Source organism: Salvelinus fontinalis, chromosome 33 (assembly GCF_029448725.1).
Source record: "Salvelinus fontinalis isolate EN_2023a chromosome 33, ASM2944872v1, whole genome shotgun sequence".
Classification (NCBI taxonomy): domain Eukaryota; kingdom Metazoa; phylum Chordata; class Actinopteri; order Salmoniformes; family Salmonidae; genus Salvelinus; species Salvelinus fontinalis.
In genome coordinates, this window is record NC_074697.1 from 42475141 (window position 1) to 42496892 (window position 21752).

At 40.8% G+C, this 21752-nt stretch overlaps 1 protein-coding gene across 4 annotated transcripts in view; it reads left to right on the top strand.

Annotated features, from left to right (window-relative positions):
- Positions 1–21752, top strand: part of lsamp (limbic system associated membrane protein) — a 1012539-nt gene that overhangs the window by 861918 nt on the left and 128869 nt on the right. For 2 of the 4 annotated variants that reach the window (XM_055896282.1, XM_055896281.1), the window contains exon 2: positions 11931–12009. In XM_055896282.1, the coding sequence (XP_055752257.1) occupies positions 11931–12009 (79 nt within the window). Of the gene's footprint in view, positions 1–11421; positions 12010–21752 lie in introns of those variants that run through there. The other 2 variants (XM_055896283.1, XM_055896280.1) reach the window with 2 other exon arrangements.

A 21752-nucleotide genomic window follows, 5' to 3' on the forward strand; every position in this document is an offset into this window, starting at 1 on the left:
ATTTTGTCCCTCAAATCGAACCCACAGATGCTGATGCTCTAGATACTCAACTAGTCGAAAGAAGGCCAGTTTTATTGCTTCTTTAATCATCATGACAGTTTTCAGTGGTGGTAAAATAATTGAAAAGGGGTTTTCTAATGATCAATTAGCCTTTTAAAATGATAAACTTGGATTAGCTAACACAACATGCCATTGGAACACAGGTTGCTGATAATGGGCCTCTGTACGCCTATGTAGATATTCCATAACAAATCAGCCATTTCCAGCTACAATAGAAATGTACAACATTAACAATGTCTACACTGTATTTCTGATCAATTTGATGTTATTTTAATGGGCAAAAAATGTGCTTTTCTTTCAAAAAACAAGGACAATTCTATGTGACCCCAACATTTTTAACGGTAGTGTATATGCACTATATTTGTTTTGATATTTTTTTTATGTTTAGCTCACATAATTATAAGAGTGCATTAAGGTGTCTGTAATTGAAGAAACATGGCAAAAACGAATGTAGACATTAATAAATGCATTTCTATAGATTCCAAAATATTTTTTTACAATGGTGGAGGAGTACCAAGATGGAGTCATGGTGGCTTCAACACAGTGCCCCTATAGTCATCTAGTGTTGGCTATTTCTAAATGATTTTAAGAGAGATGTCCAACTCATCTTCTTTTCCCTGGTTTGAATATGGGTGTGTCATCTGTACCTGTTACTTTTATTATTAGGATTTTATTTCCTAGAAATACCTGTTTCTGTTCGTTTTAAGACTTTCAAATATTTGTACTGCTTTTGTCCTATTAATCACATGCTCGAAATACGTTAGACAAACTCCCCTTATCCTTTTCCTTTCCCCTTCTTGTCCTGATTCTATCAGTTTTACCATTAACATCTCCATTATTCATTCATGCTGTACATTTACCGCTTTACCCTGGTTATTTCTAAATAAATCCTCTTTGTTTAATAAAATATTTACTGTCGCCAAGAATGCATTGTTTTGTAATTTAAAGAACTTAATTGCCTTCATGTGACAGTTTATTATTATTTTATTTCTTGGCCAGTGGAAACAAAACACCAGCTCCTTGCTTCCCTGCACATAACATTTAACGTTGAGCACGATGGTGTCATACAATATTGATGGAAATCAATTTTAAAACCGGAAATAATGTGGCAAGCCAGTGACGTGACACAGAGGGATTTTGTGGTAGTATGATGCTTTCAGAAAGCAAAATGGTTTCAACCGATGGTGTTGCAGTGACTCAAATAAGATTGTGATGAAGTGAGAGTGGCTTTATGCCCGGCTGTTACAGAACACCATTCTAGGAGATTGTGATGAAGTGAGAGTGGCTTTATGCCCGGCTGTTACAGAACACCATTCTAGGAGATTGTGATGAAGTGAGAGTGGCTTTAAGCCCGGCTGTTACAGAACACCATTCTAGGAGATTGTGATGAAGTGAGAGTGGCTTTAAGCCCGGCTGTTACAGAACACCATTCTAGGAGATTGTGATGAAGTGAGAGTGGCTTTAAGCCCGGCTGTTACAGAACACCATTCTAGGAGATTGTGATGAAGTGAGAGTGGCTTTAAGCCCGGCTGTTACAGAACACCATTCTAGGAGATTGTGAGGAAGTGAGAGTGGCTTTAAGCCCGGCTGTTACAGAACACCATTCTAGGAGATTGTGATGAAGTGAGAGTGGCTTTAAGCCCGGCTGTTACAGAACACCATTCTAGGAGATTGTGATAGTGTAAGACAGACCACAAGGCTCCTCAGCATATTTATCTTCCCTAAGACTGACAGGGATTCTAGGATAGCGAGACAGTGATTCTGCAAGTTGATTTGAGACTGTGCTTTGAGACTGTGACTGCGAGGCAAATCTCATGATGGACAGAGTGAGACTGACTGGAAGACTGATGCTATGGTACTCATGAGGGATAGTGTTTCTTCAAGACAGAGTTGATGTCTGACAGCCAGCCACTGTAGATGTAGAAGGTCTGAGATATTCAACGTTACATAACCGTGAGGAAAATATTCTGTGGGACATACGTAGTTGTTCCATGAGACGGCTACAACCCAGTGATTCTACAAGGCGGAGCAGTGGCAACCCTATGAGAGTGCTGAGTGGTAGTTGTAGGACCCGTGAAATAGTAATGATACCACAGTGCAAACTGAGGTGTCCGTGCCCTTGGCTGAGCTCGCATGGTGCAGCTACAGCAGATGGAGGAGCTGCTCTGACTGCGCTGTGCATCCCAGGACTCGCCGCTGGCTGGTGTCAGCGTGTCCTGCTCTGGGTCATTATGCATGAGGCCTAATAACACAGTGATGGATTATAGGTCACCTCCGCTCCCTTCTGACCTTCCCTTCCCGTCCCTCCTTCCATCACGCACTGGTCCATTTCCAACAGGCGGCAGAACAGAAGAGCTCAGCTCTGGCTGAGGACAGACAGAGCAATTAGCCCTGCAGGAGGGGCTATAGGTTCTCCTTAGGTTAAGAGTCAGATAATCCATCCAGCTACTCCAGCGGTAAACAAGCTATGCGGAAACTATGGGATTAGCATTACTGGAGTTACTATGGGTGTCTGTTCATAGAGGTAGTGTAGATGAAAATGTACCAGTCTAGAGTCTAACATATAGCAAGCGAGTGCAAGATAGTACTCTGTCTCCTCTCAGCATTAACTGTACCATAAGCTTAGATGTCCTGATCTATCATAAACAATTTCACCAGAGGAACACTAATAGATTTAATTCTAAGCTTCATGGCTGTATGATAATTTAATGCTATGATAATTCAAATTAATTACATTCCCTCTTATTAGCTGATACAGTAAAAGGGAATGTACATTTCTTAAGACTGTGTGTGAAGTCCTCATTGGCAATTAGGGAGTCCTACTGTACTCCCTTCAAATGATTCTGCCGATCTGTCCTCAGCACTGCAACAACGGTATCTTTTGTTTCATGGTTTTGATTTGAAAGTGAAAGAAATGATAACTTACAGCAAATGTTCTATGTTGAAAGAAATGGGTGGGGATGGCAGTGGCTGTTGCAATTAGTGCTCTGTACTTTTATATGGGATACTAATTAGAAAAATTTAAATCGTGCAGATTTTGGATGAGGGCCTAGAGATAGGCCTTCAGGGCTTCTGTCTCCAGAGATCCCAGGAACATCTTTATCAAGGGACTCAATCCATTCACTTGGAGAAGTACTGCATAATTCATCTGGGTCTGAAAGAGTCCGCTTTCTACTGGCCAGCCATTAAGGGATGAAGGCTGTAGACTGCAAGGAAGTGGAAAAATGTGTGTTTGCTTGAGAAGGTGTGTGTGTTTGCGTAACATGCACCGAATTCAACAGGTGTAGACCTTAATGTGAAATGCTTACTTACAAGCCCATAATCAACAATGCAGTTAAGAAAAATAAGAGTTTATAAAATATTTACTATAAAAACTAAAGTAAAAAAGAAAGTTAAACAATAAAATAACAATAACGAGGCTATATACAGGTTAGTCGAGGTAATTGAGGTAATATGTACACTACCGTTCATAAGTTTGGGGTCACTTAGAAATGTCCTTGTTTTTGAAAATAAATTGTCCATTAAAATACCATCAAATTGATCAGAAATACAGTGTTGACATTGTTAATGTTGTAAATTACTATTGTAGCTGGAAACGGCAGATTTTTTAAATGGAATATCTACATAGGCGTACAGAGGCCCATTATCAGCAACCATCACTTCTGTGTTCCAATGGCACATTGTGTTAGCTAATCCAAGTTTATCATTTTAAAAGGCGAATTGATCATTAGAAAACCTTTTTGCAATTATGTTAGCACAGCTGGAAACTGTAGTGATGATTACAGAAGCAATAAAACTGGCCTTCTTTAGACTAGTTGAGCATCAGCATTTGTGGATTCAATTTCAGGCACAAAATGGCTAGAAACAAAGACCTTTTATCATGACACAAGGCGAGACCCAGATGCAGACACAGGAGGCAGATGGTTGGAGTTTAAGATGTTTAATAAATCCAAAGGGAGTAGGCAAGAGAATGGTCGTGGACAGGCAGGTCAAAACCAGTTCAGAGTTCAGGAGGTACCGAAGGGCAGGCAGGCTCGAGGTCAGGGCAGGCAGGCATGGAGTCCAGAAAACAGGCAAGGGCATCTGTTTCTCAAATTAGATACTCTAATGTACTTGTCCTTTGCTCAGTTGTGTACCAGGGCCTCCCACTCCTCTTTCTATTCTGGTTAGAGCCCGTTTGCCCTGTTCTGTGAAGGGAGTAATACACAGCGTTGTACGAGATCATCAGTTTATTGGCAATTTCTTGCATGGAATAGCCTTTCTTTCTCAGAACAAGAATAGACTGACGAGTTTAAGAAGAAAGTTATTTGTTTCTGGACATTTTGATCCTGTAATCGAACCCACAAATGCTGATGCTCCAGATACTCAACTAGTCTAAAGAAGGCCAGTTTTATTGCTTCTTTAATCATCACAACAGTTTTCAGCTGTGCTAACATAATTGCAAAAGGGTTTTCTAATGATCAATTAGCCTTTTAAAATTATAAACTTGGATTAGCTAACACAATGTGCCATTGGAACACAGGAGTGATGGTTGCTGATAATGGGCCTCTGTACGCCTATGTAGATATTCTATTAAAAAATCTGCCGTTTCTAGCTACAATAGTCATTTACAACATTAACAATGTCTATACTGTATTCTGATCAACTTGATGTTATTTTAATGGGCAAAAAATGTGCTTCTCTTTCAAAAACAAGGAAATGTCTATGTGACCACAAACTTTTGAATGGTAGTGTATGTTTTTGGAGGAAATGTGCTAGAATTAGGCCTAAATTCAAATGTACATCCCAAGGGATTTTATTCCCTCCAGAGTGACCTTTTGCAGGTCAACAATCAAAACAAAAACTAAATAATCCCATTTTCCTGTGTAACCTTCAAGTCTCATGCGGTGGTACGTTTCTGTTGTGTTTTCACAGATTTGCCTTCATATCATCCACTATTCCCATGTCCCTACGTTTAAAGAGGCCCCATAGAAAAGTTAGAACTCACCACAACTCACTAAGCTGAACGTTACATAGAGGCAAAAAAACGAAGCAAACTGATAAATAAATTGGTTGAAGCGGAAAATTGAAAAATTGTTGATTTTAACCTAAATCCAAGCAGCCAAAATAGGGTGTATAAGATATGCTATGAGGCTATGAGGTAGATAGTGAACGGTACAGTGGATCTTTTAAGATTTGTAGTTTGATTTGGTTGCTATGTTTCTCTTAAAAGACTGTACTGCAACAAGGTGAGTCTATTGTTAGCACATAGTGTCTGCAATGGCTGTTTGTGGCATTGAGTCTCTAACAAGTAATATAAATTTGCAATATATAAAACATAAACGACTAGCGAAACCTTTATAATAGTATGTGTACTGTACAATCTGTCAACACCTTTGTTGACACCTCAGCGTTCAGATGCTTTTTCTCTTGTGCTTTTCGCCTTCAATACAATATTTTTCTATTGCTCTATCTATGTACAACGCCTCTATGTGGACAGCCTGTTTGTGAAATGAATAGCAAAAGAATGACCTGAGGGTTGGTGGAGACTCTGGGAAAGGTCAAACTCCCACCGTCACGCCTTCAGAATGAGTCTCTGCATGATTAGCTTCTCCAATCACGGGGCGTAATGTCAGGATCTCCATTTGCATGGAGATTGACCCATACCAGATGCATTTGATTCCCTTTGATCACAGAATACATTGTTGGAACAGTGATGTCGGAATTCATAAATCTTTTGGCCTTGACTTGGAGAAGGTTGTGCACTATGGATTTGACTCTCGGTTGCATGTGAGTTATCGTTTGAAGGATTGTGCAATATGCAGGGCTTCTTGTAATTGCATATTCATCTGAATGTTCATACATCCGATAACGCAGAGTGTTTTCACACCTTAGTCCCTGTTCACCTCACAGACCGTACATAATGTCTATGAGGATTTTAACCTTGTGTAGGATTTTAGCATTCAGAGGCTTCTTGCTGACCGTTATCTTTTTTTGCACATGGATTTTCTGCAAAGAATAAAATTAACTCTTACATACAGGGCTTGAGGAAAACACATCTTGTGTGAAAACAAAAATTAATGCATATGTTTATTATTGTAGCATTCACTTCTGAGTTGTGTTTTCGCCTTGTGAGCATCTTGATGAGGGTAAATATCTCTGGCATCCTAGCTATGTTGACCAAATTGTTTTTGGGGTGTTTATTCCATGTATGAGGCAAAGTATTTGTGGAGGAACCATGATAGCTTTTGCCAAGCCAAATATTTAAGGAAAATCTGTTAACAGAGAACACATTAGTGTGACTGATGTTTTGGACACCAGTACTGCACAAACAATATGCTTATTTTGGCTTGGCATATAATCAATCTATACTGCTGGGAATCAAATAAAATAAACTTGCTCGCCATGCGATTGAATATTATCAGTTGGGACATTATCAGCACTGACGTCAGCATAAATATCTCATGACTCACTGGATAACATTTGACAACAGAGGAAACTTCACCAATTAAGCAGAGTTTTACACTAACAGCAAACCACATTTTTGCTGAATTCCAAATGTGTGCCTAGCCCATACTTCCTACGCATTCCTGTAGATCTGAAACAATTGGATAGCTGTGAATAATATGGCTAAAATTCCACCTAGCCTTTTACCTGATCCTGAACAGGATCAATCTGATACTTCCAGCAATATCTTATAGTCATGCCAAGGCAATTGATTTGGAATTCAGTACTAGTTGAGGGCTTAACAAGGTTTCTCCCTCATCAGAAACCCTAAAAGGAGGTCAATCACCACTTTGAGCACACCAATGCCATTCTCTTTTATTATCTTTGCTGCCAGCTTGAGTTCTGCTGACAAACGGCTCATCAGGCCAAGATGTAATTCATTGTGTTCCTCCTGTGATATATTGCTGAGTGCGGGTGCCGTATCCTTTTTCCTGCATATCATGCATTTTGCTGCCAGGAGCTCGCGTATGACGCCGATGTCAAGGTAAATTATGCATCCACTCTTCTTTTTTATTTCACACAAAGAGAATGAAATTAATCAGCACACACCATCGGTGGGCGTGTTCGTTAATGTTCCCTTTTCCCTTTTGACACGGGCCATAGTAAGTTAGGTAATAGTTTGATCTCAGGGGTGAGGATGCCTCATTGATCACCCAAAGTTCAGTAATGGTCCTAGAACCATTTGTGTTTATAATCAGGTTACCCTTCACAGTTCATGAAGAATCATGCCTTGCAGAGTTCAATAATGATGAACCCTTTTTACCTGGAATTGCTTTTCTAATATTTTTGAGTTTGTCATTTTGAAGAGGGGGATTGTTTAGTGAGGGGATAACAGAAACTCTTTGTTCAGCTTAGCAGGTTTTAAATGGACCTCATTTCAGGTTCTAGTTTTGAGGCTCATTCACTGTTCTCTCAATACTGTTCACTGACTCAGTGTTATCTCACTACATTCTGCTCTTACCCAATAACAGTTTGTTCAAAGACAGTGGAACAATACTTTCTCCAGACATGTAGAGTGACAACATGGTGCAAATAGCGATAGTCATGACACATCTCCACCATGCTGCATGTTATGAGTAAGCATAAATATGCTGAGTAGGATTACGGTTGTTTTTCTCATCTCTAGAATGCCTCTAAATTGATGTCCTTCATGCATGTGGACTTATAACTATGCATACTGTACCTTCAACATCTAAATTCACTCGCTAGTACAATTCATACCGTATTACAACGTGATTTGCATAGTACAGTATGTCGTTCCCAACATACAACAGGGCTTTCCAGTGTTTCAATACCCCTGGTATCGCCTGAGCTTGGAGCAGCCCAGTGCCATGTCAGTCTTCTTTCTTTCAGCAGTGTACAGTATGTGGGGAAGAGTGGGGTGGTCTGTGTGAAGAAGGGCTGAGTGGGTTTCTCTAGTCTAGTGTGTGGTCGAGGGCAGCGTTCAGGCTTGGAATATAGATGAACAGTAACCATATTATATGTTGACGGTATGGTGGGTAAAGAAGGAGGAGAGGAAGGGAGGAGGGGAGGAGGGGAGTTCTCGCTCCCGGTCTTCTCTCAGTGTTCTTGGTGCTCAGTCACGTCACTGTACTGCAGTAGGATAATGCTAATGCAGTAGGATAATGTACAGACTGCGAGGGAGGAAAAGAGAGCGGGTGTAGCTCTAAATGATCTCACCCATGTTGCATCAGTGGAAGGCTTATGGCTATGAGCATAATGTTTCAATGGGATATTTAGGACCTGATTAACTTACACATTTTGTACCAGTGCAAAAACTATCATTTTCAGAGGAGAATAAGAAAAATAACAGTAACACTTTACTTGACACCCAGCGTCCTAACACATTATGACACGATCATAACTGTGTCATATGTCATGACAGCTGACATAACTTGTCATAGTATGGTCATAATATGGTCATAACACTGTCATGACCCATATATTTATATATTTACACCTGTTGTGACATATATTGCATTATTTTATGGCTGGTTATGACACCTACATAAGAGTGTCAAAACCCACATTTTTTCAAATGTGTTTTTTCTCTGGCACGAAGTTTCCTTTCATTTGAAAGTTTGTTTCTTAAGTCCTTTGTTGTTGTTGAAATGAATTCTTTACAGTCCTGTTTTTTTTTCATCATATTTTAAATAACTTGCAGAAAATGTACTTTATAACACATTCATGAAGCGTTATGACCATCCTGTGTCACTTTACTTGGACTAAGAATATACACTTTTTGACACTGTCAAGAAGCATCATGACCATCATAATCATCATATAAGCCAGATAGGTCTATCACATACATGCCCTTATGTCAGTCATCAATCAAAAAGAGGGTGTCTTGTTCTGCTCCTGAAATCTGCTCCTGCATTCATCCCAGTCATCAGCAACGGAGCATTGGGGTAGTTGCATGTCTGACATCAAGTTGTGTGAAATTACAATGATAATTTCATATGGTCAATTCCAGCAAATGTTATATAACATAAACATACTGTTGACAAGTAGGCTATAGCGTAACGTAATGTTTTGTCTTGTGTGGTAGGTTTTGTGGGGTTTGACACTCTTATGTAGGTGTCATAACCAGCCACGAAATAATGCAATATATGTCACAACAGGTGTAAATATATGGGTCATGACAGTGTTATGGCCATATTATGACAGGTTATAAAAAGTTATTTCAGCTGTTATGACATATTATGACATGGTTATGACTGTGTCATAAGGTGATATGACACTAATCAAGTAAAGTGTTACTAAAAGGGTAAGAACAAAGCTAGAACATGAAAGTCAAGAGTGAGTGAATAACATGAATAATTATCACTTTAATGTTTAATTTGTTATCTTAATATGAATGTGTTATTGATCTACTTTAATGTTGTAGCCTATTCTCTCTTGCAAATAAAAAGTACATGCGTAATTAATCTGGCTCTGAATATGAATAGAAGAGTTTATCCAAACTAAAAAATCTATGGGCCTTAGTATGCATAGAGCTTGGCCATGTGCAAACTATTCTATCTTGCTAAAACTTCTCAGTTGCTTTTCGTAAAGGAAGATGGAGTTTGACATTTTGTTCTAGGAAGCATGAGGGAGGATCCACAGCGGAAAGCATTTTAGTGCTCCCTCTAATTCACTAGTATTAGCACTTCCATAAACTGTCCCATATTAATTATGCTCATAATTCTTTCCAATCTCTCACAGATGCAGTTCCATTCTGGGCTAATCTCACACTAAAGCCTCATTGCAGAATGCTGCTGATGCTAAAACTGAGAAACCAAGTGTGTGTTAGTGCTATTCTTCACAATTTGTCTGAACCACAGACTGCTCTTATAGGCCAGGGTTCCCCAACTGGCCAAATTTGGCCCACCAGATTTTTGAGCTATTTTGTGGTTCAGTTTTTACATAAAAGACTGTAAAAACACCTGCAAATCAGCTCCAAGTGATTTTAATTTGGGAAACGTGTTCCAAAGTATTCCTACGTGTAATAGAGAGATACTGTATATGTGATCATATTCAAATATAAGCAAATGTTTTAATCAAATATTATATCTGTTTGGGCTTCTTGAGGTCAATTTGCGGTCTACAAATGATTTATAATTATGTTCCCGGCTCCCTGAACATCCGCTCAAGAAAAGAACGTCCCACGGCTGAATCTAGTTGATGATCCCTGCTGTAAGGTACTTTGGCGGTCAACAAAGGATTACATTAGATCATTAATCATAATAACAAATACTGGTGTTTATTCAGGATATAAACACAGGTTCTATACCGGAGATGAAGACGGCATGCAGTGATTGCTGATGCTGTTTACTATTTTTCCCATTATGATCAAATGTGCAATACTGTCTGATTTCACTTTACAATTAATTAAGCTGTGGGGTGATTGAACATAAGGAAACAGCCTATTAAATCTGTTTCCTGATTAGCAAGAAATTTAAAAAAACTGCTCGGTTGCCACATTTACATTTCTGATGAAGTTGAAGGCATGCCCTTGCCACTCTTGCACCAGTAACAGACAAAGTGATTATAATTACCATCCTTGTTAAAATCAAAGCCAATGTGTCTAGACACCGTTTTTTGAAGACAGATTGGGCATGACCCTATAAACAATAAACAACTTTACCCATCAGCTCTTTCATCATGTGGTGAGCGTATTAAAGATACAAATAAAATTAATGTCTGAACAGTAATCTTCTCCAAAATAAGTATTCACTGTAGAATATGTTTCTGTAGCCTTTAATGAAATACATTAGCTTACAAAAGAGAACACGGAAATAATATTTTGAGTCAAAATAGTTTTCTAATGTAGGCTATATGTCAGAGTTCAGTTCAGGTGGCCGTGCATAGCCAGGTAAGATAAGGTGACAAGATGCACAAGGCTGTTGTGCACCTTGTCACCTTACCTTACCTGGCTATGCTCAACAAGGTCTTCAGTGTTGAGCAATTTCAGTCCACAGTTGGGTTATACTGGTAGCCCTACAGTCCTCTTGAAATACCTGAGATAGGCTATATGGGATCATAGAAATAGAATGACAGAATTAGAATACAATTATCATTCTATTTCTATGTATGAGGGAAAGCAAGCACAATGCATCCAATACTGTCGGTTTTTAATGCACAGCTGAAAAGGCTCCCACACACATTTTATTAAATAAAAATAAATTAATTAAAATGTGAACCTGTATGCCCATGAATATAATTTAATTAACTACATTTTGCTTATAATTTCTTTGGGTCATGTCATGACCATGTTGGCATGTAGTCTTAACTTGGACCTTGAACAACAAGCGAGGCATTTACTTCGACACATAGCCAATGACTTTCCTCTCCTCTCAGCTGCCGACCGCAGTTGTGTCTAGCAGAAAGGGACCTCAGCTGGTGCTGTTGTCGTGACAACCCATAAGGGCGCATCAGACTCTCGTGAAGGGGGCAGCAGTGCGATGTATAAACGGGGGTGGGGTAATCGGGTAGAGAGAGCGCTAGAGTGAGAGGCGCTGGTGACTGGAGAGGTTTGAATTTCCTCCCCACCTCTAAAGAACTCTGCTGCCTGCTCATCACTGCCTTTACGCGGGAGCAGAACGCACAGTGGAATACAGCGCTTGCAGAGAGGGTTTACGGAATATATGTTTTCCTCCAAGCCATTTTGTTTTCGTTATTTTAACGCATATTTATCTTCCCCAACATCATAGAAGCCCTTAGTAACACTTTGTCGTGGAGTAGGATATTGCCACGGGTCGGAGCGCCACTTCAATTCTTTTATAAGTCCAAACACTTTCTCTGGGGTCTCTGCGCGTCCGGTTAGGAAATGCTGGTCGGAAGGAGACCGTGTTGGAGGCAATTGCAGGCTTCTTTTTTCAGACTCCTGTGTCTTATTCCTACAGGGTTCCCCGTCCGAAGTGTGGATATGCAGCGAGCGACCGACAACATTACTATTCGTCAGGGCGATACAGCGGTTATCAGGTAGGTCTCAACTCAACTTTCCATTCGTTCGCAGCCTCCAAGTGATGCTGAGTTTTGTCTGCAGTGCATAGAACCAGCATGGAATAAAATTATCACTGATTCAATTGGCACGTTCACTAATGTGTAGGCTACTGACGCCTAATGTGATCTAATTCAAAATATTGAAATGTCACGTGCTTTAAATTGTATAGGACATCAACTAAGTTAAATACTCATCAATAGGGTATTATATGATACAAAATAGGCTCTTTCGGATAAGAAATGTAGTGATAAAAATATGCTTTTTCTTGGAAGAGAGGATTTCAAGTGAATTCTTTTCATTTGATCTGATATGCGATTTGATATTGCTCCATAGCCTAGTCTACTGTGTAGTCTATGCTACAGTCACATTATCATCCCAAAACGGCAAAATAATGATGTAGCCTAATTTAAACGACAAGTGCCCTGGTATTCATTGGAAATCACTGAAAACGTTAAGTGCGTCATAGAATCGCCCAGAGATGATGAAGCGGCGGATTATAGGAGGCTACTCTTTTCAACGTCGGAGAGGAGAGGGCTGTGTTGGGTAGCATACAATACATAACAACGTAGTTTGATTTCCGAATTGCACAACAGTCCCAAATCACCCGGTTATGAAAAATAAGTGAAAAGCGCTATAAAAGCTTCACTGAGGATGGAATCCATCGTGTCTTTGTGCCTTTTTGTTTGTTGGGAGTAGTTTTAGCCTATAGTTAATCACCTCCCAGACAATGCAAGCTGTCAATTTAAGGCTATTATGTTATTGTTGGACACGGATGTCATTAGTCACGTGGTCACAGCCATGTGTTTTTGGACTAGCGGGTCAGTGAGAGGCTAGGACTACCCCTCCCCACTCCCAAAAACAAATTATTTGGAGGGGCCTATGCAAGACACAACAATAATTTTTCTCTCTCTAACTCCCTCTCCCTCTCACACACACCTGCGGATTTTTTTTGTACCACTGAATTGAAAAGTATGCTAATGTGGAGTTTATTTCTGGCATAGCCTACATGGTAAAGAATTAACCATTATGACTGTTATGTCTGAAAAATTGCTTGGAGGAAATTGATGTTATGTAGGATATTTTTTTTCGTGTGTAATGTTAAATGAGAGCAATCTGATCTTTATAGAGCAATATTAGGTTTTGTACCCATTGTGAGGTGCACACACTGCACCAGACAGAGGCAAAGAGAGTATTGTTGTACATTCGCTGACGGGTTGTCTATAGTGTTTGGGAATCATTGACCCAGACACACCCCTACTGGGCTGTATTGCCTTACAGTGCCTCTGCATGCCAAGCTGTTATATGTTCTCAATACATACCCTACATTACCAAAAGTATGTGGACACCTGCTCGTCGAACATCTCATTCCAAAATTATGGGCATTAATATGGAGTTAGTCCCCCCTTTGCTGCTATAACAGCCTCCACTCTTCTGGGAAAGCTTTCCACTAGATGTTGGAACATTGCTGCGGGGACTTACTTCCGTTCAGCCACGAGCATTGGTGAGGTCGGGCACTGATGTTGGGCGATTAGGCCTGGCTCGAAGTCTGCGTTCCAGTTCATCCCAAAAGTGTTCGATGGGGTTGAGGTCGGGGCTTTGTGCAAGCCAGTTCTTCCACACCGACCTCGACAAACCCTTTCTTTATGGACCTCACTTTGTGCACGGGGGCATTGTCATGCTGAAACAGGAAAGGGCCGTCCCCAAACTGTTGCCACAAAGTTGGAAGCACAGAATCGTCTAGAATGTCATTGCATGCTGTAGCGTTAAGATTTCCCTTCACTGGAACTAAGGGGCCTAGCCCAAACCATAAAAAACAGCCCGAGACCATTATTCCTCCTCCACCAAACTTTACAGTTGGCACTATGAATTGGGACAGCTAGCGTTTTCCTGGCATCTGCCAAACCCAGATTTGTCCGTCGGTCTGCCAGATGGTGAAGCGTGATTCATCACTCCAGACAACACCTTTCCACTGCTCCAGAGTCCAAAGGCGGTGACCTTTACACCACTCCAGCCGACACTTGGCATTGCGTATGGTGATTTTAGACTTGTGTGCAGTTATTGCGTTGATGTTGCTTCCAGAGGCAGTTTGGGACTCGGTAGTGAGTGTTGCAACCGGGGGCGGATGATTTTCATGCGCTACGTGCTTCAGCACTCGGCGGTCCCATTCTGTGAGCTTGTGTGGCCTCCCACTTTGCGGCTGAGCCGTTTTTGCTTCTAGACGTTTCACTCCAATACTTTTGTATATATAGTGCACCTATGCACTTGAACTAATACACAGTATAATATGCTTGCCCTTTCTGCTACATGACTGTATCAGAGCACACAATCATGTTCCAAGGGCAAATCACATTCAGATATTATATTGAAGACATGAATTCAAGAACTATCCAGTGTCTCTTAACCTGAAAATGTATTTCACAGTACCATTTCATTAATTGTAGCACTTATTGTCTGTAAGGTGTGAGGGACTGTACAGATCAACATCATCATCATTCTGGCCCCTCTCTGGATTTTGTGTTAAACACTCTACAACAAAGCTTTCTTAGTGTCCAACAAGCTTTCTCTGCGCTTAACCTTGTTCTGAACACCTCCTAAACAAAGGTCATGTGGTTTGGTAAGAAGAATGTCTCTCTCCCCACAGGTGTGATTACTACCTCTGAGGGTTTAGAGCTTGAGGTAGTCACCTCATACAAGTACCTTGGAGTATGGCTAGACGGTACACTGTCCTTCTCTCAGAACATATCAAAGCTGCAGGCTAAGGTTAAATCTAGACTTGGTCTCCTCTATTGTAATCGCTCCTCTTTCACCTCAGCTGCCAAACTAACCCTGATTCAGATGACCATCCTACCCACGCTAGATTATGGAGACATAATTGGCAGGTAAGTGCTCTCGGGTAGAGGGTGCTCTCGAGTGGCTAGATGTACTTTACCATTCGGCCATCAGATTTGCCACCAATGTTCCTTACTGCACTCTATACTCCTCTATATCACTGCACTCCATACTCCTCTATATCACTGCACTCTATAATCCTCTGTAAACTGGTCATCTCTGTATACCTGTCGCAAGAACCACTGGTTGATGCTTATTTATAAAACCCTCTTAGGCCTCACTCCCCCCTATCTGAGATACCTACTGCAGCCCTCATCCTCCACATACAACACCCGTTCTGCCAGTCACATTCTGTTAATCCCAGCCCCTGTCCCCGCAGGAGGCCTTTTGCCTTTTGGTAGGCCGCCATTTTAAATAATAATTAGTTCTTAGTTGACTTGCCTAGTTAAATAAAGGTACAAAAAAATTATAATCATCATCTGATCCAGCATAAGATCTATTGAAAGTTATAATAAAGTGAGACGCATTTCACTTTCAGTCTAGAGAACTATTCACCTGATCCTCTCATGCTAATGCAGTAGTGGAACAATGGGAATATCTCAAAGCCTGTGGTAGCCTACAGCCTTTATTACTAACCTGTAGGTCAAATGTGTGCTGACCACTCCGGTGTTGTCACAGCCAGGCCCAGCAGGTTTAGGACCTATAATCCACTTACTGGATTTCCTCTCTCTAATCACTTCCATCAAATAAATGACTTGATCATCAAGTTAATCAATTCAAACGTAGTTACTGTTGAATGTTACTAAGGCTCAGCAATTAATATCCATTTAAAAATCGAGTCATTCAGTTTACTCGGTGCATTAATTTCCTTCAATTATGAGTGAGTTTAGCCTTCACCCGGTCTGTACAGTAATAGATGTTCTGCTCAATGCCTAGTTGTTTTCCTTCCATACAGGGTCACTCACTGAGCATAATATTAAAACATGATTCCTGAAGTTACATTTGTGAACAGAAGTTGGCTTCAAGTTGACTTTGTAGTAGTTAACTCAATTATCAACGACTACACAACAAACTGCAGTTGTGCACCCTGTAGCCCAACCAAACAGTATGCATTTTTCACTCCCCAGTTTCAACAGAAGAATCTGATAGAAGATAAAAGGGCCACTATGAGAGAACTTTCAGGGGGGGGCCTCAGGGTAGTCATTTGTTACTTGAAAAAGTGTAGCCTGTTTGATTCCATAAGCTGGTTTTGTCATGCTGTTGCGATATCCGTGGCCTAGAGAAATAATATAGCCTTGACTCCATTACCGATGCCTGCAGCTTAGTCATGACATTACAGGCCTAGGTGGAGCTGAACCCTTAAAGAAACTATTTTGTTACACAGTAGCTGTGGTGTGCTAGTAACAATGTCCCTAAGATGAGAAAGAGAAAGGGCCTCATAACACATGCAAGACAAATTACCAAAATAATTGGCCTTTCTCAACATCCGCCCTTTAATATTGATTAAAATAAGGGGTTTGTGAAGATTATTTGAATTTCCAGGTGTCATCAATTGTAGAATAATATCTTTATACTGTACAAGCTTGGTGTGCAATAGTAAACCTCTGTTGTATAACATTAGCTTAAGCAACTATTTACCTTTAACCTCATGTGCTTGGCTAGCAGCTCAGAGTTAATCTGTTAAACCCTAAGATTGTTTAAGTCAGTCTCATCACATGAGATGAGATTCACATAACATGAATGTATTAGTACAGCAGTCTATGTCGGCGCATTCTTTAGATGAGGTACTGTATAGGTCCGCTGTGACCGAGAATCATGCTGATTACGATTTATTGACGTCTTTGGCTGATTAATACCAATTGAACATTTTCCTCTCTGCATGCTTCAACTTAATTCATGTCCCAAACGTCTTGTTACATCCCCAAACATTTAGATCACAGTGAAAGTGTCCCACATTCTGAACCACTTTGAGATTGCTACCACCCCAACAACCCAAACGTAGCCCTCTCAGTCAAAGTGAATCACGGCTTCATCTCTAAGTTATGTTGTATCCCTTTGCAGCATTTCCGTGTCACAATGCTTTACTTTTTAATTGCTTTTTCACTTGTTGGCAGTCCGTGGCCTTCAGGCTGCGTTCTGATGTGGGAGAAGTGCAGAAAATTGACAATTGCTTATTAAAGCATTAATGGCACCGACACTGTGATTGCTCTCCGCCAGGTCAATTATCATTGATTTGACAATATCCACTCCGTCTCGTGGAATTTGGTTGGAGATCATTGTGGGCTTGTGTTTTGCCCTCAGGCCCGTTGTCACAGACACCCAGATATCCCATTTAAATTCAAATATGAAAGGCTCAGTGGGTTTAAAACCTGCTGGGTTCAGATATCAGACGTGTGAGGCGAGTTCTCATTGAGATGTACCGACATAGCAGACCCTGTGTAGCTTTTTCAATCTTCAATTTGTGATCTGGGAATCCTGTCAAGGGTCATTTCAATTATTGACATATACATATAAAAATGTTACATTTCCCCAGCCTCATCCCTCAGCTGTATACCAAAACATGTGGCGGGCTCGCTATTTTGTTGTTTTTGCGAATCCCAAACTGTAGCTTTAATATGGTCTCGCTTGCATCGGATCAGGATCAGGCTGGAAGACATTGTGGTTTGATGGCGAATGTGGCCTTGAAAGGATGATGTGACGTTATCTAGGAAATTACTATCTTCTCAGAGTATACTTCAGCTCACGTTTGATTTTATTTGACATCTTCCGTGAACATGTGTTGTCAAAACAAGATTTTTCTTCTATGCTGTATAGTTGTAAGTATATCATTGCCAAGAATATGAGCTATCTACAGTATGTCAGACATTCCTTTGAGGATAAAAACGGATAAATGATACCTACTCAATACTGTCACCAGGGTGTATGGAAGGATAGAACACGTTCTAGCTCGTTTAATGTTATTTGTTTTAAAGGCTACTGAAACACACCCAAACCTGTGTGTTGTCAATTCTCATTATAATGAACAGGCCGTTTTATTTTAAGTTTGTGGTGGGATTTACAAAAAGATTGCCTCTGATTGTTTTAGGGTTTGCAACAGAGAATTGTTTAAGTGTTGCTTACAATACTAGCTGCTATTGATCCCAGTAGAAAGTGAGTGGCTTAACTGTTGACTCACGGATCCCAATACAAAATACAAAACCTCACAGTTAAGAGATTATGCTCATTTGCATAACACCAGTATAGAAAATGCATTTTCATTGTTCTCCTTAAGAACTGCACATTGATCATATACCAGACTGATTATCCTGTCTGTTATCTGTGTGTTCACTTTTCTTTGGCAAATTTTTTTCAAGTCCAAAAGTTCCATTAAATCTATTAGAGTAATGTGGTTGTGTTGTTATGACCGTATAAATCCCCCATTACCTCTAACAATTGCCAAGTCATTGACTCCAAACATGGATTTTCAATTTGGAAGAGCAGTTATTGATAAGTAGTTCGTTAGCATACGCGGAAGGAGGGCACTTACTCTAAGTGTTCATCTCCAGTACTGTAATGTTCATAGGAGCTTAAAGCTCTACCAGGAATCCTTGACAAGTGACCCTCAGAGGACATCACTGGGCACCATAGATGGCACAGATGATGGAAACGAAACCAAATCTGTTCTGGAAATATGAACACATTTGCATAATTCAGTTGTGAGACATGTATGGCTCTCGCGTCCTGTTTTGAAAAATGTGAATTCTATTACTTTGGATAGGTCAAATGGTTAATGTGTTCCTGTTATTTCCAAATCCAAAGTATTTAGCATAAATAACAAATAGTCATGTTTTGCAACTATTACCATGCTTATACATTCCACAACCATATCACAAGCGTTGTCACATTTTAAATGGGGGAAAAACATTGGCTAGAATTTCATAAGGAGGAAAACTGTGCTACACAATTTCACATGTTTTGCCCCCGGAGGGTCCCTATCACTCAACAAGTCATCCGACTGAGTGCAGGTTTTTTACAGTTTATAGCTTCTCCAGGCCTTTTAGCATCTCTGACGGTGTTGTCCAGCGCTGCTCTGATGGGGTACTGACCTGATTCAAAGCCAGGGAGACCGGGGACACACAGCATTAGTACAATCACCACATAATCCTCTCTGCTTCTGCCCTGGCAGGACCAGGATTTTCAAATCAATTTCATTTTCACCCATGATGCGGTTACAGTTGAAAAGCTGTGCGGCTGCCAGCTTCGTCATTAACTGTCTGTCCCATTTTGTTTTGGAGAATGAGGTTGAAGGGAGGGAGGGGATGGGGGTGTTTGGTCGGACATTTCCCCAATTTGAAGTTCCGTTGACGGTTGAGACAATTCTGAGAGCCTTCTGTCTGTCAACCATCTGAGAGCCTTCTGTCTGTCAACCATCTGAGAGCCTTCTGTCTGTCAACCATCTCAGAGCCTTCTGTCTGTGAACCATCTGAGAGCCTTCTGTCTGTGAACCCTCTGAGAGCCGTCTGTCTGTGTCGCATGCTGAACTGGAGTTGAATCGGTCAAGGGCAGGGCACGTTGTGTAGTTGTGATTGTGCAGATGCTATTGTTTTTGACGAGGCTGGCCGATCTTCGTGTTGATTCTCTCGTCTGGATGGATGTCTACTCTGAGGGCATTCTGAAGCCAACTAAGAGGTCAGAGGTTACTGGGGCAGTTTGTAGCTTTACAGTTAGACATTTATCTGGCTTAGGACAAGTTTTTTTCTCTGTCCTCAAAGTCTCTCTCAGCTTCCCAGAATTCCCTGAGCTCCTTTCAGCTTGGTGCTGTGTCGAAATCACTGTCCGTATTAACATCTCTATTAGGGTGGGGCAGTATCCAGATGTTCATATCGCCACACCGTACTTCTCTCATCCCGGCATTTACGGTATTACAGGCTTAGTACACAAAGGGGTGCCAAAAAACCCTGCAAAAATTCCCATTGGGCATCTATCAACAGAATCAAAACAAAATTAGCACAAGTAATAACGAATTTCCATGAAGGCTGCTAGCTAAATATGATAACAAGCGTAAATGAAAATAAAGAAATTGCAAAGACAGGCATTCCAGCTCATAAAGTTATAAATATGTAGGTAGGAGCTACTGAATGTACATTTTGGTGATTTTGGACATTTACAAGCGAATGTGAACAAGAGACAATGTGCAAATGAACAAAGTTTTGACACAAGCTTTTCTGAAGGAAGAACAGTACTGGATCTGACGCAGCATGTGTGCAAATGTGTCTGTGTGAAGTCTGGAGTAGCTAGGGCAACAGGCCTGCCTGCTCTGCATGGAGGAGATGGGGGAGGAGCAGCCAAATAGTGTTGCACTTCAACCCAGCCAAGCCGCACTGCTGGCTGCGACAGAGCCTGAACTCGAACCAGGATCTCTAGTGGCACCGCTAGCACTGCGATGCAGTGCCTTAGACCACTGCGCCACTCGGGTGGTCCCTAATAATATTGATATTACAATTGATTGAAAAACTTGGTTTCTATGGTATTGACGGTATTAAAAAAGCATCCCTTGGCTATTTCAAAATGCCCCCTGTATACCGTACACGGTATACCGCCAAGCTTAATCTCTATCATCACAACAGCATCCAACCTGGAGAACAGTCCAGAAAGTAGGCAACCTGAAATTGTTCACACCAATTACTCTGTAACAGTACACACTACAAAACGGTGAGCTTTGTTCAAATATCATTTCATTAAGGATGTGCTTCTCTAATGACAGTTTGAAACGATTCGGTTTGATTAGGGGAAGAAATTGATGCAATACGATATTTTTGCATGAACATATTAATTTTCCATTTTAAATTAATATCTGTTGCTGATGGGAGCTCAGGAGCTGGGCCTCTCTGAGCTGGATCTGTCTGAGATGACTTATCTCAGCTGAGTGCACCCCTATTTCTTATGGTGAACCTGAAGAATCTAAATAAAATGAATGATTGAGAATCACAATCAGCAGTTGGATGTTTTGCTAGCACAGACTGGAATGTGTTCCGGGATTCATCAAATGGCATTGAGGAGTACACCACATCAGTCATCGGCGTCATCAACAGGTGCAACGACGACGTCATCCACACAGTGACCGTACGTACATTAATCTGGATGCTTAGAAGAAATCCCGCTATGACCTCAGATGAACTGTCAAACAAGCAACACATCAATACAAGATTAAGATTGAATCCTACTACACCGGCTCTGTCGCTCTTCAGATGTGGCAGGGCTTGCAAACTATTATGGACTACAAAGGGAAACCCAGCCGCGAGCTGCCCAGTGACACGAGCCTACCAGACGAGCTAAATGCCTTTTATGCTAGCTTCAAGGCAAGCAACACTGAAGCATGCATGAGAGCACCAGCTGTTCTTGATGACTGCGGCCGTGGGACAAGACAGATTACCAGAACGTGTACTCAAAGCATGCGCGGACCAACTGGCAAGTGTCTTCACTGACATTTTCAACCTCTCCCTGACCGAGTCTGTAATACCTACATGTTTCAAGCAGACCACCATAGTCCCTTTGCCCAAGGAAGTGAAGGTAACCTGCCTAAATGATTACCGTAATTGCTGGACTATTAAGTGCACCTGAATATAAGCCGCACCCACTGAATTATTATTATTTATTTTTTTTGTACATAAATAAGCCGCACGTGTCTATAAGCCGCAGGTGCCTACCGGTACATTGAAACAAATGAACTTTACACAGCCTTTAAACGAAACACGGCTTGTAACAAAAATAAATAGGCTTTAACGAAACACGGCTTGTAACAAAAATAAATAGGCTTTAACGAAACAGGCTTGTAACATTTTTTTTTTTAAATAGCAGTAAACAATAGCCTACCAAGAAAGTCCTTGGTCACTATCTTCCTCCTGTGCACTGA